This window comes from Schistocerca serialis, chromosome 2 (assembly GCF_023864345.2).
Source record: "Schistocerca serialis cubense isolate TAMUIC-IGC-003099 chromosome 2, iqSchSeri2.2, whole genome shotgun sequence".
Lineage (NCBI taxonomy): Eukaryota > Metazoa > Arthropoda > Insecta > Orthoptera > Acrididae > Schistocerca > Schistocerca serialis.
In genome coordinates this window covers 1151414930-1151439957 of record NC_064639.1, presented here as the reverse complement: position 1 = coordinate 1151439957, position 25028 = coordinate 1151414930, and the positions used below count along the sequence as shown (strand labels likewise).

General features: G+C 42.0%; 1 protein-coding gene across 1 annotated transcript in view; it reads right to left on the bottom strand.

Annotated features, from left to right (window-relative positions):
* LOC126456678 (UDP-glucosyltransferase 2-like) overlaps positions 1-25028 on the bottom strand; it is a 58435-nt gene that overhangs the window by 17041 nt on the left and 16366 nt on the right. Inside the window, exons 3-5 of the mRNA XM_050092420.1 lie at positions 19993-20168; positions 12262-12721; positions 8346-8568 (exon numbers count right to left, since the gene is read on the bottom strand). Coding sequence (XP_049948377.1) covers positions 8346-8568; positions 12262-12721; positions 19993-20168 — 859 coding nt within the window. The remainder of the gene's footprint in view (positions 1-8345; positions 8569-12261; positions 12722-19992; positions 20169-25028) is intronic.

The window sequence follows — 25028 nt, the reverse complement described above, 5'->3', positions numbered from 1 at the left end:
CACTCCCTTCCCAACCACTGCTTCCCTTTCATGTCCCTCGACCCTTATAACTGCCATCTGCTTTCTGTACAAATTGTAAATAGCCTTTCGCTCTCTGTATTTTATTCCTGCCACCTTCAGAATTTGGAAGAGAGTATTCCAGTCAACGTTGTCAAAAGCTTTCTCTAAGTCTACAAATGCTAGAAACGTAGGTTTGCCTTTTCTTAATCTAGCTTCTAAACTATGTCGTAAAGTGAGTATTGCCTCACGTGTTCCCATATTTCTACGGAATCCAAACTGATCTTCCCCGAGGTCAGCTTCTACCAGTTTTGCCAATCGTCTGTAAAGAATTCGCGTTAGTATTTTGCAGCTGTGACTTATTAAACTGATAGTTCGGTAATTTTCACATCTGTCAACGCCTACATTCTTTGGGATTGGAATTATTATATTCCTCTTGAAGTCTGAGGGTATTTCACCTGTCTCATACATCTTTCTCAGCAGATGGTAGAGTTTTGACAGAACTGGCTCTCCCAAGGCTGTCAGTAGTTCTGATGGGATGTTGTCTACTCCCGGGGCCTTGTTTCGACTTAGGTCTTTCAGTGCTCTATCAAACTCTTCACGCAGTACATATCTCCCATTTCATCTTCATCTACGTCCTCTTCCATTTCTATAAGATTGCCCTCAAGTAAATCGCAATTGTATAGACCTTCTATATACTTCTTCCACCTTTCTGCTTTCCCTTCTTTGCTTAGAACTGGGTTTCCATCTGAGCTCTTGATATTCATACAAGTGGTTCCCTTTTCTGCAAAGGTCTCTTTAATTTTCCTATAGGCAGTATCAATCTTACCCCTAGTGAGATAAGCCTCTACATCCTTACATTTGTCCTCTAGCCATCCCTGCTTAGCCATATTGCACTTCCTGTCGATCTCATTTTTGAGACGTTTGTATTCCTTTTTGCCTGCTTCATTTACTGCATTTTTATATTTTCTCCTTTCATCAATTAAATTCAATATTTCTTCTGTCACCCAAGGATTTCTACTAGCCCTCGTCCTTTTACCTACTTGATCCTCTGCTGCCTTCACTATTTCATCCCTCAAAGCTACCCATTCTTCTTCTACTGTATTTCTTTCCCCCATTATTGTCAATTGTTCCCTTATGCTCTCCCTGAAACTCTGTACAACCTCTGGTTTAGTCAGTTTATCCAGGTCCCATCTCCTTAAATTCCTACCTTTTTGTAGTTTCTTCAGTTTTAATCTACAGCTCATAACCAGTAGATTGTGGTCAGAGTCCACATCTGCCCCTGGAAATGTCTTACAATTTAAAACCTGGTTCCTAAATCTCTGTCTTACCATTATATAATCTGTCTGAAACCTGTCAGTATCTCCAGGGTTCATCCATGTATACAACCTTCATTTATGATTCTTGAACCAAGTGTTAGCTATGATTAAGTTATGCTCTGCGCAAAATTCTACCAGGCGGCTTCCTCTTTCATTTCTTAGCCCCAATCGATATTCACCTAATATGTTTCCTTCTCTCCAATCTCCTACTCTTGAATTCCAGTCACCCTTGACTATTAAATTTTAGTCTCCCTTCACTACCTGAATAATTTCTTTTATCTCATCATACATTTCATCATTTTCTTCGTGATCCTATCTCTCATAGCAGTGATCTAATAAGGAATCTACGGTCCAGTAGTGTTCTTGATACAGACTGCAGCAGTTGTGCTGAACTGAACTGCTTGGCAAACGACCTGGCTAGGGAACTCCACCAGCCTTAAGGCTTGTAGCCAAAACGAAGCGCAACTGCCGATGAAGTAATAAAATTCCCCTCTCTCGACAACATGTCCGAAAACATCCACAGGTTCACTAAAATATAGGAATGCTTGGCCAATAGACGACATCATAAAAAAAAAATCACTTCGTGTTTTTCTTTTTTTATATTGCAGAAGATAATAAGATACTTAAACATGAAGGATGATATCAGTTATATTAATTTACAAGACTGTCTTTAGTACCTGTTTCTAATTTTACTGCTACATTCGCAATTTTTTCTAACAGATACGAAAATGTTATCAAAGGCCATGCAAAGTCAATCTGATAAATAAACTATCAGCGAGCCGCGTTGGCGGCTATCGATGTTGCGCAAGGTTAAACCCTTTGGCTGTTACTAAACAACCGCATCACACGTGGCCCCAAACAGAGCGAGTGCGTCGTGTTCCGAGCTTTTACAGATGTATTGGGCTTACAAATTGCAGTCTTCATCTGGCAGCCTAGAGTAGTGACAGTCAAACAAAGCGACCACTCCGCTCCCTGCGGAAAAACTAAACGGGCGCCTTCTGAGGAGGGCGCCGGCATCTGAAAAGGAGACGGCAAGGCCGTGGGCTCGGGGATTTGTCCGCAATTTTGTGTGGTGAAAGAGGACGCCTAACACCTCACGTGGTTAAAGTATTAGGACGCACTACCAGGAAAATCCCGGGATAAATCAATCCAAAGTTTCTTAGGTGCCTCATGAGTATAAAAAGTTAGTCCAGTGCCGACCCGCCGTCTCGCCTACATGGTTAGCGCTCGGACCCTTACGTCAGAGGTCTCGGGCTCGATTCCTCCTCCAGCACTTTTTTCTTTTTTTTCTGTTGCTTGCCAAATTGCAGCGCATTGTTACAGAAGAATCGTGAAATTAATTCCCGGGAGGAGTGTATAAAAAATCATTCTATAATTCACCGTCAATTATCGTCACCGATATTCCGAGACATGATTCGATATGCCTGGTTTGCCTCAAAATTATCAGAAACTCAAAACCTTTTCGTAAATGTCAATGGGGCATGTTTTTGTACTTGTGTTATGTACTTGTGCCTGATTTCCTTATCCTGAAGTTTCTCCACTCTTATCCTCCTACATATGGACCTGACCTCCTGCACTTTCGGCCTCACAATCCCAATTTCACTGCAGATTAAATAATGATCAGTGTCATCAAAGAATCCCCTGAATACACGTGTGTCCCTCACAGCCTTCCTGAATTCCTGATCTGTTATTATGTAGTCAATGATAGATCTGGTTCCACTGCCTTCCCAAGTATACCGGTGAATGCTCTTATGTTTAAAAATGGAGTTTGTGATTACTAAGCCCATACTGGCACAGAAATCCAAGAGTTGTTTCCCGTTCCTGTTGGTCTCCATATCCTCTCCAAATTTACCCATAACCTTTTCATACCCTTCTTTCGATTTCCAATCCGGGCGTTATCACCCATGAGCAGAACATTGTCCTTGTCCTTTACTCTAACAACTACATCACTGAGTGCCTCATAAAAGCTATCCATCTTATCTTGATCTGCCTCTTCACAATGCGAATATACTGACACAATCCTAATTTTCTTGCTAGACACTGTCAAATCTATCCACATCAGCCGTTCGTTTACATACCTTATTGCAACTACGCTGGTTTCCATTTCTTTCCTGATGTAAAGCCCTACATCCCATTGTGCTATTCCTGCTTTGACTCCTGACAGGTAGACCTTGTAGTCTCCCACTTCCTCTTCTTTCTCACCCCTTACCCGAATGTCACTAACAGCTAAAACGTCCAGCCCCATCTTACTTGCAGCCTCTGCCAGCTCTACCTTCTTCCCAGAGTAGACCCCATTGATATTAATAGCTCCCCATCTCATTACCATTTGTTTGCCAAGTCGTATCTTAGAAGTCCCTGGTTTGTCAGTTAGAGGTGGGACTCCGTCACCTCCAAAGGTCCGAGGCATTTTGCTCTGATTGTTGCCAGCATCATATTTAAAGTACTAGGGAAGCAGGTTGCTAGCCTTACTTGCCCCGAGTCCCGTTGGGTTTTACCCCTAACGGTTGAGGGACTAACCAGTGGATTTGGTAGTCTTTGCCATATGAGCACAAAGGTGACCACGACTCAGAATATGTCCGAGATGCCCAGCCTTATTCCAAAGTAACTGGTATCCCGACTGTCGGGACCACTTACTTGGCCACTCATACGTTGTCTGTGGTCCATGAACTAGGACATGACTACAGGAACCCACACCATGAACCACATTATATGTATAAAAACTAAATGTTTCCCAATCGACTTTGCTATTCTGATTAAAAACCCAATGTTTCCCGTCATATAATTTACAATTAAAAATGGAAAACCCACCACCATGAATTGTGTTGTTGGACAAAAAGAAAATAATTTTTATTCAATAATGTAACTAATTTGTTAAAGATAATGTAGGTTTGGGAAACTTTCTGAATAATTGGTGGAATAACAAAAGAAAATGAAACATATGAAAGGAAGTGCCGGAGGAGGAATCGAACCTGACACCTCTGGCGTAAGGCGTAAGACTCCGAGACCTAAACATTTTTTTTTCACATTTTGTTCGTTATTGATCATTGTGTTTGGTCGTTGCGGACGTCACACATTCTAGTTCGTTTCTTTATTTATTATAGAGGCCAACCAGCTCTCTGACCGAACACTTCTAGGCCAGACGGCGGCTCGGAAATGTACCAACATTTTATACTCATAAGGCATCTAAGAAACTTTGGATACATTTTTCCCGGGATTTTCCTGGTAGTGCGTCCTAATATTTTAACCACTTGAGGTGTTAGCGGTCCTCCTTCACCACACAAAATTTCGGACAAATCCCCGACCCCACGGTCGTGCCGTCTCCTTGTGAGTCAGCTTGCTTTAGTTCAAGGACAGCTCCTCGTCTGACGTCCTGTAGCGAGCTTTCCACTGACCCCAAACCACCACCATTTGCGACTTCAGTGGTTGCAAGCGAGAGCTAATTGGAGGAAAGTGCGGAGGTCTGTTGTGTTTTCTGGTGAAATCTGGTTCTGCCTCGGTGCCAGTGATGGCCATGTCTTGGTTAGAAGGAGACCAGTTGAGGACCTGCTACCTGATTGCGTGGTAGATACACAGGACCTACACCTGCAGTTATGCTCAAGGCTGCGATTCCGTGTGTAGCAGGAGCACCCTTGTGGTTATCCCACGCACCCTGACTGCAAAACTGTACGTCAGTCTGGTGATTCGACCTGTTGTGCTGCCATTCATGAACAGCACTTCAGTGGGTGTTTTCCAACAGGATAAGAAAATGGTTCAAATGGCTCTGAGCAGTATTACGTCAGGCTGTCCCGATACTTTTGGTCACATGAAACAGCAGTTCTCAAACTTCTGGCTATGGAACATTTCTCAAATGATGGATTTCTTATGGGGCCCTGAAATAGGCAAAAACTTGTTGTTCATACCTTCAGTGCGATCAGTTAATCAAAATCATACAAAAGTAGCTGCATTATATACTACTGACTTCTACAACAGTATGCAGAATAACACATAGTAATAAAGTACCCAAAATAATACCGTACTCATTCCAATGTTAACTGGTAAAATTTTTTCCATTTAATGCGAGGTATGAAGTTGTTTTCCTGTTCTGTTTTATTTTTTTTTGTTTTTTTGTTTTTTTGTTTTTTTGCTTTATTTTATTTTGTTTTTGACCAGCTGTTTAATTTATGGGTTGATATCAGAAAGTGCAAGACGCATGTCAGGTTCAGCATCTAGTCCATTCCGGTATTTTGTCTTTGTAGTGGCAAACTGTGACAATCCCGTTTCACACAAGCATGCTTGGAAAAGGAGAAGCATAATCAGAGCCTCTGCGGCAAGTTGTGGTTATTCATCACGAACCTGGGACCAAATATCGGGAAATGACATTTATTTGGACAGTGATTCCATGCTTCAGTCTGATGCTATTTCTAAGAAGGATTCATGGGTTCCGTTTGACTTGTTTCGTAGCTTCTGCACATTCGGTACAAAAGGATCCTTATCCCATGAATTAATTTTCAGTTTTCTATTCTGCTCTTTATGCATATGCGTCTCAAAAGATGCACGGGTATCATGGAGACATTGGACCAATTCTTGAAATACTTCTTTTGGTAGTTCTATTATCTCACCAACGAACAAACTCACTTTTAAAAAGCTGTATAGTTTCCTGTTGCCAACAGAATCTATCTAAAATATTATTCTTTGATGTGGTTATTTTGTTATTAGTATTCAAAACTGGTGTCTGTTATCCATGTACATATCGATTTAATTCATTATGTTTTGAAACGTATCTTCCAAAAAGCTAGTCTGAACCACCATGTCAAATCACTCAAACGGTCTTTCAGTTTAAAACGAATGTCTGTCATAAACACTTGTAATTCACCATTTATTCCGAATAATCCAATACGACCATCTAACCGCGGTGTGGAACATTAATGTTTTATGTTTCCTCCCCTAATCTTCACACATCATGGAAAATTGTCACTGAAGAGGGCGTGATTTTTAACATAATTATTTATTTGTGCTCTTTCATCGAGAGCCAGTTTTAGATTTGGAACTTAACATCTGAGGTCATTAGTCCCCTGTAACTTAGTACTAGTTAAACCTAACTAAGCTAAGGACATGACACACATCCATGCCCAAGGTAGGATTCGAACCTGCGACAATAGCGGTCGAGCGCCTAGAACCGCTCGGCCACCCCGGCCGGCTTAGCAGGATAACATCCGCTCATATGGCGCTATTGTAACCTAAAGTGCTCTACAGAGAGTCGACATTCTGCCTTGATCTACTCGGATCACCAGATCTGTCTACAATCGAGCGCATATGCGACATCAATGGACAACTCCAGCGTCATCCACAAACGGAATTAACCACCTCTATATTGACCGATCAAGTACAACAGGCATTGAATTCCATCCCACAAAGTGATATCCGGTTCCGGTACAATACAATGCTTGTGCGATTGTATTCAACATTCTGGTGATTACACTGGTTATTAATGGACCAGCATTTCACATCTGCAATGGGTTATCTATCGCTTACATTAACCTGTGATCTTGAGGCCTAGTGCCGTATACCGATAGTGCCTTGGAGGCGGTTAAGTGGGAGATGTGTCTCAGAGCTGGATAGTGACAGATGGTGACGCGAGACTAGACGCGCACGTAGTTTATGTATCAGCCGATAGAGGACAATAATGGATAGGTGGACTGTGATTTTAGTTTCGATTGTGCCCACTAGAGTGCACTAAAGTAATAGAACGTTTTTCATAAACTGTTCTAGTATTTTGATAAAGTGTTATTATTTCTTTTTGTGTATGTAAAATGTTATAAATGTGTTTTAGCAGTATGAATGATGCGTGAGTTTAAGATTAATATGAAGATAATTGTTTAACGAGTTATGTTGTAGGATTTAGTGTGGGAACATTTCGAAGAAGTATGGATATGGACAAAGGGGATTTTTGTAGAATAGATTTGTAAAGTAAGTTTATGGTAAAGGGAAAGTTAATTCAGGTATAAATAACAATAGTAAATAACTTTATGCATAAAGAAAACTTCAGCGTATTAGATAATTACGTCGGTAAAAGGTGCAATCGTTAGGTTTACTATTTCGCGATTGGTTACTGACGAAAAGCGCTGATTGACGCGGGAGAACGTTGTTTTGCTATTGGCTGTTGAGTAAACTGATCAATGGTAAAGCAATATTCTTCGCGCGCCTTTCTCTGCTGGAAGAGCAGACTTACAGTATTCTAAAGAAGAGTCGAAGCCTAGCCATGAAACAGATCGGACATGTGTAGTAGTAGTTCCGATGGAAACGGTAAGTTGCCGGATCCAGCAGTGTTTCATACATCAAAAGTGTTGGAAAGGGACGGCGTAATTATTCCGATGTGTGTTTAGAAATTTCGGAATTTTTAAGTGAATCTTGTGACGAGAAAAGACATATATTCCGCGTGGCGTATTGAGCAGGTTGGTGGCTACAAACTGTGACTGCATTTCGTACCGACAGACTTAATATTTGGCGAGCATTATCAATCAAAAACAACAGTATTTTTGTAGCTATTACGTTTTCGGGAAATGCAACACCATAAACTTGCTAACGTGAGTGAAAGGGATTGTGAGTGACTGTGTTAAGACTAGCACGGGCTTGGCAGTGATACTTGTTCACCTAAGTGTCAGAATATATTAATTGAGGACAAAATTTCCAAACTTTCATTTCGTGTTTCCCCTTAAACGTAGATTAGTGACTTTAATTGTAGCCTGGTTTACGTCGAAGTACAGTAGGTTTCACTCGGCTTCCCTACTGATGATCTGCTGAGACAATGTTCACAGGTAGGTGCAGGTCCGTCGTGAAGGGACGGAAAGAACCGCGCCGCCGCAATCTTACAATGTTAACCGCCTAAGTATGTTACGCAGACTATTCTATTTTCGAAATTTTACTACTCCACCTTAATTATTTTTTGTTGCTGCGATTTTTTTCTCGTCGGTGTAGTTGAGCCTGAAAAATAACAGTCGACCAAAAGTTACAGCGCAGTTTAATAAAAGGCACAGTAGGATGAAATCTCACCCAGCACCGATTGTTGCGGCATCCACTTGCTGACCATCACGTTCTCCGGCTGTGAAGGCAGTGTGTCGTTCTCCCACTTCCAGAGGACGCGTTGCGGCAGCTGTCTGAACGCCTCCAGAAAAGCCTGGAACTTCTCCTGGGGCAGTGCGTTGCTCCGGACGTTGGATCCGAGACTGACATAGATGACGCCGTGTTCGGCTCCGTCTATGAATTTCTGTATGTTCTACAAAATAGAAGAGTAACTTGGTATGAAACGGGCAATTGCTTGCAACAAAATTTTGCTTTCGTTTTTATTCTACTTCATATCTGACGTTTGTGCCGTGAAGCATGCAGCTATCAACATTTATTCACGACCATTTCGGTAGGAGATAGTTGTGTGTTATGCCAGGTGTAAAAGCGAAAAATGTTTTCTGGCAGCAGGTGGAAACTCGGCAACGGCAGGAACGTTTTGGTTTATCGTTCCACAATATTGGTGCTCACTGTGGTCTGGATGCCGTTACCGTCAAGGGAAGAGGGAAACGATGATTTCAGGGGAGCCGTACACATTGTCATGGTGGATCTGAGCAACCCTGGCGACAACCGTCCAACAGGACAGACACGCTGAGTTGACAAAAGTCATAGGATACCTCCTAATATCGTATCGGACCTCCTTTTGTCAGCGGAGGTCAGAAACTCGTTGTGACATCGACTCAACAAGTCGTCGGAAGTCCCCTGCCGAAATACTGAACCACGCTGCCTCTAGAGCCGTCTACAACAGCGAAGTGTTGCCAGTACAACATTTGTATATGTACTGACCTCTAGATTGTGTTCCAAAAATTTTCAGTGAGGTTCCTGTCCGGCGATCTGGCTGGCTAAATCATTCACTCCAACTGCCCAGAATATTCTTCGAGCAAATGTTGAACTATCGTGGGCCGATGAAATTACATAGGTGTTTGAAAATATGAAGTCCATGTACGGCTGAAACTAGCCTCCAAGTAGCCGAACACAACAATTACCGAACATTTTCTGGCTGATTAAAACTGTGTGCCGGACCGAGACTCGAATTCGGGACCTTTGCCTTTCGCGGGCAAGTGCTCTACCAACTGAGCTACCCAAGCACGACTCACGTCCCGTCCTCACAGCTTTACTTCCGCCAGTACCTCGCCTCCTACCTTCCAAACTTTACAGAAGCTCTCCTGCGAACCTTGCAGGACTAGCACTCCTGAAAGAAAGGATATTGCGGAGACATGGCTTATCCACAGCCTGGGGGATGCTTCCAGAATTTTCACTCTGCAGCGGAGTGTGCGCTGATATGAAACTTTCCTGGCAGATTGAAACAGTGTGCTGGACTTTCCTAAGGCTGTGAGGACGGGACGTGAGTCGTGCTTGGGTAGCTCAGTTTGTAGAGCACTTGCCCGCGCTAGGCAAAGGTCCTAAATTCGAGTCTCGGTCCGGCACACAGTTCTAACCTGCCAGGAAAGTTTCATATCAGCGCACACTCTGCTGCAGAGTGAAAATCTCATTCTGGAGACAACAATTACCTTTTTATACCTGGGATTCTCAGTCTTGTATAACTCTATAAAAGACTTTATGTTCACGCCAGTGACTGTAACACTTTCTTTAATTCACGATTGCAATTTCGGCCTTAGGCCATTATCAATGGCAGATTTTTATGGCTTTAAGCCATGTCAACTTAAAATGGGCAGATACATTTATATTTCGTGGTCACTACTATCAAATACATTCGTGACCGCTGTTATATTTTGCGAGCACGCATATCCATATGTAATAAAACAACATAGTTTGTAGACACTCATGTTCGTTAACTGAGCTGAAGACAAAAAATTTGTTTCTAAAGAAGTGAAACCTTCAGAAGAACTCCTGTACCTCAGTTCCTTGCTTAAGCCTTGTGACTTGGATTTGCGATGCGGCCTTCAGCTAATCTAAATTAAATCAAAGGAGGTCTTTCGTTAAAACCTTGAGAGTTTTGATTCTTGTTTTTGTGATTGTGTGTTTTAACAAATAAAGTTTATATGTTGAGTGTAACTGACAGTAACTTATTTAAGGCCCTTTCCACTAATATAACCTCATGCGCTCTGTCCTGATAGCTCAGGGATTTCAGAGATATTGTACTCTATCTGGCATATGAATAAACTCGACGGTTGATGGTAGAAATACTGGGTATAATGACATCTCGAAACCAAGGAAGCTACTCAAACAGCGAAGGAACCGTTATAAACATTACTTTTTTGTTCGCTAGTTGACGCTATACCAAATCATTTCGAATGTTTATTTGTGAGTACTGTAAGGACTAAAGAGCTCTGTAGAACTTACTGTTATCTTTGTCATTGTTCTGAGACTACATCTTCAATTCTTATTTTGTGCAAATTTTGAGAGACATTGTTGTATAGAGAATAGGTTGTAAAATTGTTAAAACTCGGGGACTGTTTGGGGATTATAATAAATGTGCGATGTGTAAATGTAGCCGTGACTCAATCGATCGTTTCCACACTTCCTTGTCCTACGGTTCCAGCATGTTCTACACAAATGGTAGCAGAGTGTGGTTTCCATCCAAAAACCTCTGGATTATGGGCCCAGCAAGTTTCGAACCTTGTATAGCATTTATAGGAGGTACAGGATAGATAAGGTTGGAAAGTAATGATTGAATGACATCTACATTTACACAAAGCACATTCATTAATATCTCCACAGTTTTAACAAATTTACAACCTGTGGGGTGGGTGATGTTTTGCATTTTTCTCTATATGCGGTATAACTCTTCGATGCGATGCCTCTTGAAACACCAAACACTGAGGATACCTTGGTTACGGAAGCACGCACCATACCATCACCGAAAATATGTCCACGTTCAACTTGACTGACCTCCGACGTAATGCACTCACATACATACAGGAGGAACGTACTGAGAAAACTGCACAACTTTACAAGCTGCAGGCGTGGATAGTATCAGTATTTGTGTTGAAGCATGCAATTCTCGTGCTCTTTTCATATTTTTACCGCACAGCTGTACTACCAAAATACAGAATATGACACAGTTCTTATACAATGGTTTTCAATAAGAACTTTTCTTAATACATAATGTCATTGTGCGCAGTATTTCAAAAGATACCTAAGGTAAAAGCAACATAGACCCACTTTGGCTGCTTAGTATAGCATTCGGTTTATTAATTATATTGTTTCATGTGCAAAAAGTGGAGGAAATTTAGTGAAGCAATTCTGCCCTGAATATTAATCTCAGCATCTGTGACTGTTAACACTTCATTCAGGAAGAACGAACGCAATCTTCAGATACGTCTACATCCATGCTGTGCAAACCATCATATGGTGCACGGCTGCGGGTACTTTGAGTACCGTTGTCATTTCTCGCTTTGCTACATCAGCCGCGAATGGTGCGAGGAGTGAGTGATTGTCGGTAATCCTCTGTATGAGTTATAATCGCTCTAATTTTATCTTCATGCGCTTTTCACGAAACGTACGTAGGAGGAAGCGAAATCTTCTAGGCGCTTGCATACTGGGAATTTTAACAGGAAGCCAATCGGTGATGGATTACGTCTATGCTGTAGCATCTACAAGAGGAGGGGTTTCTCCGTGATGCTGTAGCGCCTACTAAACGAGCATGTGACGAAGCGCGTCGTTCATCTTTCGATATTCTCCATTTTTCCTATCAATCCAACCTGGCTTTTACCAAACTTTGCAAAATGCGCCCTTGGTGGTAGTTGGAATATGTGACAGGAATGGTGTACTTGGCCATATTATAAATTGGTGTCTCCGGAAGTGCCAGTCGCAGATGATTTTGCTAATATTGGTTGAAATGATATCTCTAGCTGTACGAGTGAAAGGATAAATCTTAAATAGCACGTCATTATGAAAATATTTTTTGACATGAATAAGCAACCTTGATGATTTAGATACTCACGTCTGGTAATCGTTCGACCTTGGTCGATACGTGGAGTCCCGTGACTTCTATGACGCTCGGTAGATGAGGCCGCGGATATTCCGTGGTAAAGTGGTTGTTGACTATGAGTAGGCTGTAGTTGCGTTCAGTTTCGTGAACAGAAGGTGGTTCCGCTCCGAAATGTTCTCTCATAATCATCTCCTGCTGCGGAAGTATTTTGTAGAACCACATATAGTGGAAACGTAGTGTAAAGTACGTGTTGTACAGGCGCTGCCAAAAGTTCATGTGATCAGAGAAGCCCTCCCAGATTTCAGGGATGTAGGCTGGATTCATGGCGTTCCCCATAGCGTAATACACAGGCGAGTATGCAGACAACGTCACGAAGCCGACGAGCGGTGGCGAACCAATCTTGTGGTGCAGTCCATAGTAACCTTGGTAAGGCAGACGCTCTAAGATCATCAAGTCAAAGGTGTGGTTTCTCCTGCGTAAACATAACATATGTCTTAATTGAAATGATAGAGCTAAAACATTATACAAAATCATAATTAGTATCGTTAATCAGAAGCAGCCACTCATTGCTGGGCAGTAATTAGCAGACTAGGCGAATCACACCGGACAAAAATTTAACCACCAGGAGTAGTGATGTAGAATGCCTGGGCATTTATAAGTTTGGGTAGATGTCCAGCATAAATCTCTGGGCAACTGCCCAAAATACGTAAATGCCCGAGCATTTATGTGTTTTATGGATTAACTGATAAGCGGCACTTACAAAATAATTTTTAACTTATATTTTGTATTGGAAAAGGTGTTTTGCAACACTGCTTCTGAAGTGGTTAGGTAACCAAGTTGAAAAAGCTGCTTGAGGGTTGAGGAAGAGTTATTAGGGGAAATAAAAAAAATAGTTCAAATGGTTCTAAGCACTATGGGACTCAACATCTGAGGTCATCAGTCCCCTAGAACTTAGAACTACTTAAACCTAACTAACCTAAGGACATCACACACATCCATGCCCGAGGCAGGATTCGAACCTGCGACTGTAGCAGCAGCGCGGTTCCGGACTGAAGTGCCTAGAACCGCTCGGCCACAGCGGCCGGCTAGGGGAAATAAATTGGACTGTAAATGTAACCATGCATTTTTAGTGAGAGCACTTACTGGGGAATTACATAATAAAGAATGAAAATAAAACATCTACATCTACATCTATACTCCGCGAGCCACCTTACGGTGTGTGGCGGAGGGTACTTATTGTACCACTATCTGATCCCCCCTTCCCTGTTCCATTCACGAATTGTGCGTGGGAAGAACGACTGCTTGTAAGTCTCCGTATTTGCTCTAATTTCTCGGATCTTTTCGTTGTGATCATTACGCGAGATATATGTGGGCGGTAGTAATATGTTGCCCATCTCTTCCCGGAATGTGCTCTCTCGTAATTTCGATAATAAACCTCTCCGTATTGCGTAACGCCTTTCTTGAAGTGTCCGCCACTGGAGCTTGTTCAGCATCTCCGTAACGCTCTCGCGCTGACTAAATGTCCCCATGACGAATCGCGCTGCTTTTCGCTGGATCATGTCTATCTCTTCTATTAATCCAACCTGGTAAGGGTCCCATACTGATGAGCAATACTCAAGAATCGGACGAACAAGCGTTTTGTAAGCTACTTCTTTCGTCGATGAGTCACATTTTCTTAGAATTCTTCCTATGAATCTCAACCTGGCGCCTGCTTTTCCCACTATTTGTTTTATGTGATCATTCCACTTCAGATCGCTCCGGATAGTAACTCCTAAGTATTTTACGGTCGTTACCGCTTCCAATGATTTACCACCTATGGCATAATCGTACTGGAATGGATTTCTGCCCCTATGTATGCGCATTATATTACATTTATCTACGTTTAGGGAAAGCTGCCAGCTGTCGCACCATGCATTAATCCTCTGCAGGTCCTCCTGGAGTACGTACGAGTCTTCTGATGTTGCTACTTTCTTGTAGACAACCGTGTCATCTGCAAATAGCCTCACGGAGCTACCGATGTTGTCAACTAAGTCATTTATGTATATTGTAAACAATAAAGGTCCTATCACGCTTCCCTGCGGTACTCCCGAAATTACCTCTACATCTGCAGATTTTGAACCGTTAAGAATGACATGTTGTGTTCTTTCTTCTAGGAAATCCTGAATCCAATCACAAACCTGGTCCGATATTCCGTAAGCTCGTATTTTTTTCACTAAACGTAAGTGCGGAACCGTATCAAATGCCTTCCTGAAGTCCAGGAATACGGCATCAATCTGCTCGCCAGTGTCTACGGCACTGTGAATTTCTTGGGCAAAAGCTTTAACAGTAATTCTTGAAATATAGTTTATATTAAGTAGTTCGCCTGTAGGTAGTATTTTTCTTGTACTACACTACTGCAAAAATATTAGAGTAAAAATAATTTATCCATAACGATTTTAAATAGGAATGAGTCACGAGCAGACTCTGATTCGGTAAGTCCAAGAATCACCGATTCTCTAGGCATAGACTAGTATCAGAATCGAACGATTCCAGCGTCTTGGGCATCGAGTGTTTGTTAGTAAATCTCTTTTACGTCAGAGCGATCGTTTTATCTTCACAGTAGTCCAGTCATATGAAACTAGATAAAGAGAGGTGCAGATGCTGTAATTTGCCGTCTAGTGAGGTCATCCGAAGACCAGTATCAGTTGCAAAGCGATTTAGAGAAGATTGCTGTATGGTGTGGCAGGTGGCAGTTGACGCTAAATAACGAAAAGTCTGAGGTGATCCACATGAGTTCCAAAAGAAATCCGTTGGAATTCGATTACTCGATAAATAGTTCAATTCTCAAGGCTGTCAATTCAACTAAGTACCTGGGTGTAAAAATTACGAACAACTTCAGCTGTAAAGACTACATAGATAATATTGTGGGGAAGGCGAGCCAAAGGTTGCGTTTCATTGGCAGGACACTTAGAAGATGCAACAAGTCCACTAAAGAGACAGCTTGCACTACACTCGTTCGTCCTCTGTTAGAATATTGCTGCGCGGTGTGGGATCCTTACCAGGTGGGGTTGTCGGAGGACATCGAAAGGGTGCAAAAAAGGGCAGCTCGTTTCGTATTATCAGGTAATAGGGGAGAGAGTGTGGCAGATATGATACGCGAGTTGGGATGGAAGTCATTAAAGCAAAAACGTTTTTCGTCGCGGCGAGATCTATTTACGAAATTTCAGTCACCAACTTTCTCTTCCGAATGCGAAAATATTTTGTTGAGCCCAACCTACATAGGTAGGAATGATCATCAAAATAAAATAAGAGAAATCAGAGTTCGAAGAGAAAGGTTTAGGTGTTCGTTTTTCCCGCGCGCTGTTCGGAAGTGGAATGGTAGGGAGATAGTATGATTGTGGTTCGATGAACCCTCTGCCAAGCATTTAAATGTGAATTGCAGAGTAAACATGTAGATGTAGACAGAAAACTACAGTCTGCCTCAAATGTACTGCATTTGACAATAAAGCTTTTCTCCACTGAAAACATTTTAACAATTGAGAGTACATGTATTATCAAGAAACACAAACCAGCTGTTTAATTCATTAAATAACAATTTTGTCATGGATAATCATTCTTCAGTAATATTCAGAGATTTAACACGAATTATAAAGTGTGTTACATTACAAAGCGATGACCTATAAACAATGTTTATTTATACCGGTTTATCACAAACGAAGTGGTTCTGGAAAGAGCAGGTGAGAAAAGGAGCTTCTGGAGTTTCATTGTTAATAGAATAGTGCAATTTACAGGCCATCAATTAAGACATAAAGGACTCCTGAACACACTCATAGAGGGATATGTCGAGGGAAAAAGACGGAGAGGAAGACCACGACTGAGGTACATGGATCAAATCGTGAAAGATGTGGGATGTAACACCTATAAAGAAATGAAGAGAAAAGCCGAAAGACGCACAGAATGGAGACAAGCTGCCATTGTAGCTGTTGCAAACCAATCCTTGGATTGACCACTATAGAAGAAGAAGAGATCACTACATAGGTGTTCAACACGGTGTGGTTTGTGAGTGTGCGGGAGGGAGAGAAAGAGAGAGAGAGAGAGAGAGAGACAGGAAGTGTTGAACAGTAGACGTGGTAAAATATAAACAGAAATGACACTGTAAATGACAAGCAGCTGTCAGCAAGCGACAGGCGCCCTTCCTTGGTACAGCAAGTTGGAACGCTACTATTGAAAAACAGGCTCCTCCATTCTTTCCTTTCGTTCTTGGCAATAAAGGCAATGAATGTTTCAATGAAAACATTTACTAACTTCTAGTATCGGGTGTATCGCCTCAACCCTCATTTTAATTGGTTAATTATAGATTCATCATCATCATCATATAAGACTGATTATGCCTTTCAGCGTTCAGTCTGGAGCACAGTCCCCTTATAAAATTCCTCCATGATCCTCTGTTCAGTGCTAATATTGGTGCCTCTTCTGATGTTAAGCCTATTACTTCAAAATCATTCTTAACCGAATCCAGGTACCTTCTCCTTGGTCTGCCCCGACTCCTCCTACCCTCTACTACTGAACCCAGGAGTCTCCTGGGTAACATTGCTTCTCCCATGCGTGTAACATGACCCCACCATCTAAGCCTGTTCGCCCTGACTGCTACATCTATAGTTCATTCCTAGTTTTTCTTTGATTTCCTCATTGTGGACACCCTCCTGCCATTGTTCCCATCTACTAGTACCTGCAATCATCCTAGCTACTTTCATATTCGTAACCTCAACCTTATTGATAAGGTAACCTGAATCCACCCAGCTTTCGCTCCCATACAACAAAGTTGGTCGAAAGATTGAACGGCGCACAGATAACTTAGTCTTGGTACTGACTTCGTTCTTGCAGAAGAGAGTAGATAGTAGCTGAGCGCTCACTGCATTAGCTTTGCTACACCTCGCTTCCAGTTCTTTCACTATGTTGCCATCCTGTGAGAATATGCATCCTAAGTACTTGAAACCGTCCACCTGTTCTAACTGTTCCTCCTATTTGGCACTCAATCCGTTTATATTTCTTTCCCACCGACATTACTTTCGTTTTGGAGATGCTAATCTTCATATCATAGTCCTTACATTTCTGATCTAGCTCTGAAATATTACTTTGCCTACTTTCAATCGAATCTGCCATCACAACTAAGTCATCCGCATATGCAAGACTGCTTATTTTGTGTTCACATATCTTAATCTCACCCAGCCAGTCTATTGTTTTCAACATATGATCCATAAATAATATGAACAACAGTGGAGACAGGTTGCAGCCTTTTCTCACCCCTGCAACTATTCTGAACCATGAACTCAATTTACCGTCAACTCTAACTGCTCCTTGACTATCCTCGTAAAGACCTATAATTGCTTGCAAAAGTTTGCCTCCTACTCCATAATCTCGTATAACAGACAATAACTTCCTCCTAGGAACCCGGCCATATGCCTTTTCTAGATCTATAAAGCATAGATACAATTCCCTGTTCCACTCATAAACCTTCTCCATTACTTGCCGTAAGCTAAAGATCTTGTACTGACAACCTCTAAGAGGCCTAAACCCACACTGATTTTCATCCAATTGGTCCTAAACTAATACTCGCACTTTCCTTTCAACAATACCTGAGAAGATTTTACCCACAATGCTGATTAAAGAGATACCTCTGTAGTTGTTACAATCTTTTCTGTTTCCATGTTTGAAGATTGGTGTGATTACTGCTTTTGTCCAGTCTGATGGAACCTGTCCCGACTCCGAGGTCATTTAAATTATCCTGTGTAGCCATTTAAGACCTGACATTCCACTGTATTTGATGAGTTCTGACTAAATTTCATCCACCGCAGCTGCTTTATTGCACTGCAATCTATTGACCATTTTCTCCACTTTCTCAAATGTGATCCTATTTCCATCATCATTCCTATCCCACTGTACATTGAAATCTGAATCATTACTGATCGTATTTTCACCTACATCGAGCAACTCTTCAAAATATTCCCTCCATCTGCCCAAGGAATCCACAGGATTCACCAGTAATTATAGATTCCAGCAGTAAAAACTTTAAAGGGTACTTTTTCAATAAATGGCCTGATTTTCGACATTTTAAAACTGCTTTGGTCAAATTGCCGGTCAGATGTCCATTTATAAATGTCCTGCCCCCTGGGCATTTGCCCGGCCCACATTACTTACCAGGAGAGGGGGGAACAAGAGGCAAACGCCGAACTGGCAGATATACATAATGAAGGAGACATGTCAGATGTACATTACCAAGTAAAACGGAAGGAAGGGAAAAAAAGAAGAAAGAGAAATTTGGGGAGTGAAGGAAAAAAAATAAATAAAGGAAAGGTAGGAGACAAGGGTGTGGGATTTTGGGGAGGGGGCGTACACCCAGTTCCTAAAACAGTTTTCAACAATGAGAAAATCGCTTTTTCAAGACTGGTTTGAATAAGTTTCTGGAATATTCGAGGGAATGATTTGGCGACCAGATCGACAGACATGAATCCCTTTAATGTTTATGGGAGATGATCAAGAAGTCAGTTCGCGCAAAAAGTACTGCACCGAGAACAGTTTCAATTATGGATGATGTGGTGTCACCGCCAGACACCACACTTGCTAGGTGGTAGCCTTTAAATCGGCCGCTGTCCGTTAGTATATGTCGGACCCGCGTGTCGCCACTATCAGTGATTGTAGACCGAACGCCGCCACACGGCAGGTCTAGTCTAGAGAGACTCCCTAGTACTCGCACCAGTTGTACAGCCGACTACATACGCTCTCATTTGCAGAGACGACAGTTTAGCATAGCGTTCAGCTACGTCATTTGCTACGACCTAGCAAGGCGCCATATTCAGTTACTATGAATGTAATCTGAACAGATAATATTGTGAATGATGTACCGTCAAGAGTGACGTTCATCATTAATGAATTAAAGTATCAAACTAATTATGTCTGCTCTCTGAATATTCATTCCTTGTCATGTTCCAGACTTCACGTCAGTATAGTTCTTCCCTCCTCACGCCAGCCTGCGTGAGCTAAAACGCGTGCATTTCGGCCTTCTGCCAACACAACAGATGACTACAGACGCTCCGCGGCTCAGTATTTCTGCATGGGATTTCCAACGACGTGTTGAGTCGATTGACATCGAGTCGCTGCACTATGTCAGGAAAAAGGAAGTCCGACAGGATACTGGGGAGGAGGGGGGGGGGGGTGGGGGGTCCCGGGACTTCGCTCGCCTTGCTAGTCAACGCGCTGCTTCCCGAGCGGGAAGGCGTGCCGGTCCCCGTCTCGAATCTGACCAGCCCAGCGGATTAGTGTCGAGGTCCGGTGTGCCGGCCAGCCTGTGTGCGGTTTTTAAGGCGGTTTTCCACCTGCCTCGGCGAATGCGGGCTGATTCTCCTTATTCCGCCTCAGTTACACTATGTCGGCGATTGCTGCGCAAACACTGTCCCCACATACGCGTACACGATAATTACTCCACCACGCAAATAATGGGATTACACTCGTCTTGAATGAGACATTCCGGGGAGAGTCCACTGGGGATTGAACCACACAATAACGCTGGGTTCAGGGTGGGGTGTCGGTGGGGTGAGTGGACTGCTGTAGCCTGTTGTGGGGTTGTGAACCACTGATGGCTAAGGTGGGGACGAAGCCCCACCGTCGTTTCTAGGTCCCCAGTTCACTACATACATACATTCCATGGCATTTGTCACCTGCTTGTATACAATGAAATACATTACTTTACCGCAGGAATACACTCACCTGATGAAATCCTGTACTGCTGGCTCTCTCAATTGAGACTCAACCGGCGATGGCATCGCCAGTAAGCTAAGGAGTACGTCCAGAGGTGTCATGTCAGCCATGCCTACGATGTCTAAATCTCTGATCATTTTATACGACGAAGACAGGTCGACCTCGGTTAGATTCTGATGATTTACCTGTGGAGAGAATATATCAGTGGGTCTAAAATGAAATGTATTTGAAATAGATACTTGTATCAAACTATTTACTTTTTCGTGTTCCTGCCAAAGCTAACTTAATCTCCACTAAAAAGTTATTATTTCACTCTTGTGGTGGTTGTGTATCACGCTAGCAGTTCAGTAGGAACATTTTAAATGCGGTGATAAGTTTCTCCTTTAAAGAAAGTCTGGCTGTCTATAAGGTTGTGGTTGACGCTCTTCTCTTGTCAGCGTTTGCTTCCTAGTACGTAATGAGGAAATGTGGTTCTGTCTTGAGTAAGTACAATTTTTCTTGTTTTTCTACCCATACATATTTTGGAGAAAGTTCTCCATCTTGAATGCGTTCATTTATTCTTTGTTAATTAACATATAAAGAATTTATGCACTAAGATACATAAAGCAGTTACTGCATCGATGATTTCAGCCTTAAATAGAAATACTAAAAAGGGTAGGAAGATTTTTCTGTTTAGCAAAAGTGACAATAAGCAGATTACACCGTACCTGACGGATCAACACAAAAGTTTTGTCTTAAGTACAGATAGTGTTGACGATCAGTGGACAAAGTTCAAAACCATCGTACAATATGCGTTAGATGAGTATGTGCCAAGCAAGATCGTAAGAGATGGAAAAGAGCCAACGTGGTACAACAACCGAGTCAGAAAACTGCTGCGGAGGCAAAGGGAACTTCACAGCAAACATAAACATAGCCAAAGCCTTGCAGACAAACAAAAATTACGCGAAGTGAAATGTAGTGTGAGGAGGGCTGTGCGAGAGGCGTTCGATGAATTCGAAAGTAAAGTTCTATGTGCTGACTTGGCAGAAAATCCTAAGAAATTTTGGTCTTATGTCAAAGCGGTAGGTGGATCAAAACAAAATGTCCAGACACTCTGTGACCAAAATGGTACTGAAACAGACGATGACAGACTAAAGGCCGAAATACCAAATGTCTTTTTCCAAAGCTGTTTCACAGAGGAAGACTGCACTGAAGTTCCTTCTCTAGATTGGCGCACAGATGAGAAAATGGTAAATATCGAAATAGACGACAGAGGGATGGAGAAACAATTAAAATCGCTCAAAAGAGGAAGGGCCGCTGGACCTGATGGGATACCAGTTCGTTTTTACACAGAGTACGCGAAGGAAATTGCCTCCCTTCTTGCAGCGGCGTACCGTAGGTCTCTAGAAGAGCGTAGCGTTCCAAAGGATTCGAAAAGGTCACAGGTCATCCCCGTTTTCAAGAAGGGACGTCGAACAGATGTGCACAACTATAGACCTATATCTCTGACGTCGATCAGTTGTAGAATTTTGGAACACGTATTATGTTCGAGTATAATGACTTTTCTGGAGACTAGAAATCTACTCTGTAGGAATCAGCATGGGTTTCGGAAAAGACGGTCGTGTGAAACCCAGCTTTGCTATTCGTCCACGAGACTCAGAGGGCCATAGACACGGGTTCACAGGTAGATGCCGTGTTTCTTGAGTTCCGCCAGGCGTTCGATGCAGTTCCCCACAGTCGTTTAATGAACAAAGTAAGAGCATATGGACTATCAGACCAATTGTGTGATTGGATTGAAGAGTTCCTAGATAACAGAACGCAGCATGTCATTCTCAATGGAGAGAAGTCTTCCTAAGTAAGAGTGATTTCAGGTATGCAGCAGGGGAGTGTCATAGGACCGTTGCTATTCACAATATACGTAAATGACCTTGTGGATGACATGGGAAGTTCACTGAGGCTTTTTGCAGATGATGCTGTGGTGTATCGAGAGTTTGTAACAATGGAAAATTGCACTGAAATGCAGGAGGATCTGCAGCGAATTGACGCATGGTGCAGGGAATGGCAATTGAATCTCAATGTAGACAAGTGTAATGTGCTGCGAATACATAGAAAGATAGATCCCTTATCATTTAGCTACAAAATAGAAGGTCAGCAACTGGAAGCAGTTAATTCCATAAATTATCTGGGAGTACGCATTAGGAGTGATTTAAAATGGAATGATCGTATAAAGTTGATCGTCGGTAAAGCAGATGCCAGACTGAGATTCATTGGAAGAATCCTAAGGAAATGCAGTCCAAAAACAAAGGAAGTAGGTTACAGTACGCTTGTTCGCCCACTGCTTGAATACTGCTCAGCAGTGTGGGATCCGTACCAGATAGGGTTGATAGAAGAGATAGAGAAGATCCAACGGAGAGCAGCGCGCTTCGTTACAGGATCATTTGGTAATCGCGAAAGCGTTACGGAGATGATAGATAAACTCCAGTGGAAGACTCTGCAGGAGAGACGCTCAGTAGCCCGGTACGGGCTTTTGTTAAAGTTTCGAGAACATACCTTCAGCGAAGAGTCAAGCAGTATATAAAGTTTCGAGAACATACCTTCAGCGAAGAGTCAAGCAGTATATTGCTCCCTCCTACGTATATCTCGCGAAGAGACCATGAGAATAAAATCAGAGAGATTAGAGCCCACACAGAAGCATACCGACATTACTTCTTTCCACGAACAATACGAGACTGGAATAGAAGGGAGAACCGATAGAGGTACTCAGGGTACCCTCCGCCACACACCGTCAGGTGGCTTGCGGAGTGTGGATGTAGATGTAGATAGATGTAGGTGGTTTTTGAGAGTATAGGATTTACATTAATAAAAGTACTGACAGAAATATTAACGGGAAAAATATATACGTTAGTATTACGTAATTGTGTTAATGTGGCTGATATTTGCAGCGCAGCTTTAATTATTGCCTTGCAGTATGTCATCTGCAGTTAATAACGGATTATGAAGTTAAATACATTGCAAATTTTAGGCCCAGTATGAAATTATTGATATTTTTTTCCTTTCTGATATCTTTATTCCTTTTTCTTTTTCTTTTTTTAATAGTACTACTGACTTATATTATGTCGTATTGCTAATTACTGACTGTGATTACAGTTTGTCAAATGGTGAGTTGGGAAAGGGCCAAATAAATACCTAAATGTGTGTACTTACTTATTGTGGATGTCGCGTTTTCATGCTTCTACAGCGGGATTGAACGGTGCTCCCTAACACATACTGTTTTGCTGTTTGGATGATGTATATTTATTCCTCCATCTTGTTCTGGGTGTTGCTGGCGAGACTTTTGAGTACACAGCACTTTGAGTGATAGTTTTCATGAACATTGTTCTTATCTTCAGGAACTATACGTTGCAGACAGGCCATGCAGTACCTAAAAATAAACTTTTGACAAAATAAAAGCAGTGATCTTAGGTGTATGTGGTCGTGATCCACAAAACACAAAACAATTGAACGGAGCTAAGTTTTGCTGCGTATTATGGCCAGAACTTACATTCGAGATGAAATCCCGTTTGACCACCCTAAGAGATTTTTTTCTAAATCGCTTAACGTAGATGCCGGGATGGTTCCTTTGGAAAGGACATAGACGATATCGTCTCCAATTTTTCCCCATCATAACTTCTGCTCCGCCTCTAATGACCTCATCGTAGAAGGTCCGTTAAATTCTGATCTTTCTTCCGTTTTTAAGAATCAATTGAGCCTGTGCAGAGTCTTCCACTGGAGTAATAACCGAGTTGATAAAGGTTAGACTTGATTTTCTTCCGCATGAATGGATAGTTCACGAAGCTGTGTTTCACCTAGGTTCTGCTATTAACCAGGATCACTGCCTTCAAATATTGAAACGTCTGAGTGAGGCATTGCTGAAAAACAAATGCTATGTGGCTATCAAATGGTTGGGTCCTTCATCGCGAAAACGTTCCACAGCTGTAGTGACTTCTAACAGCTTCAGTACGCTAGTAATTGTATTTTCTTGACTCATCATTACCCTTCCTACCAACCAAACTGTGTCCATAAATGTTTCGAGTTGCATGACTGTAATCACTATTGGTCATACGACATTGTTTTGCCTATAGTTGATTTAATTGTCTTCATTACCATCTTGCTTGTGGAAAAGGTCTATATAGAGCTTATTTCACCCACGTGTGATTAGCGCTTTCGCTAAATAACCCATCATCAGACAGTAAATAAGGCAGTCGTAATGTAGGCATCAAAGTAGTAGCGTACGGTGGCGGGCACAGCCTGATCAGAGGTTTACCTCCATTCATCATTAACTGATACCATTTGACATTCCCTTGATGCGCACATCCTGCTGCCTAAAATGTTGCCTGATGATGATGTGCTAAGCGGAAAAGCTAAAAACAGTAACGTGAAATACGCACGACCGAAAATATTATTACAATCAAGGCGTAGTAATCGCTGTAATTCCACAGACATTTTGTCTTGTATTATTAATTTTGCCATTCCTCCTCCTAGCAGCTGCTGTTGGTCCATTGTTGGTGACATGTCTAATATGTTTATCACTTATGTGTGATCTTCTATTATTGTCCAAGGCACCAGAGATGCTTGATCTGTTTCATCGATGCTTAGTTTTCTAGAAGCACTGTCACGACGAGACAGTTTCATCTCATTCCGGATGTAGCTACTTTGGATTCGTGTGTTTCTAACTTTTCATAATTGGGATTCATAGTCATGTGAAATTTCTTGAAAACATGATGTCTTTCGTGTGATTTTGTTTACTTGACCTGGTTGGTAACATGAAACTTTTCATTCGATATTAGTTCCATTTCAGAGCATGACCACCAGCTGCTTGTCTAAGCAAAGGCAACACATGTGAAATACCTGTGAACAAATTCCCGGAATTGGGTATTGCTAAAACCGAGCTTTGTTAGTGAACACTCTCTTCTCTCCATAGACTCAGCGCGGTATCTTACGTGCTGGGACTGAGAAGCTGTTCTTCAGAAAATGAACAGTCGTTGTTGAGAATATGGTTGTTCTAAATTGTCGATTATAGTGTTATT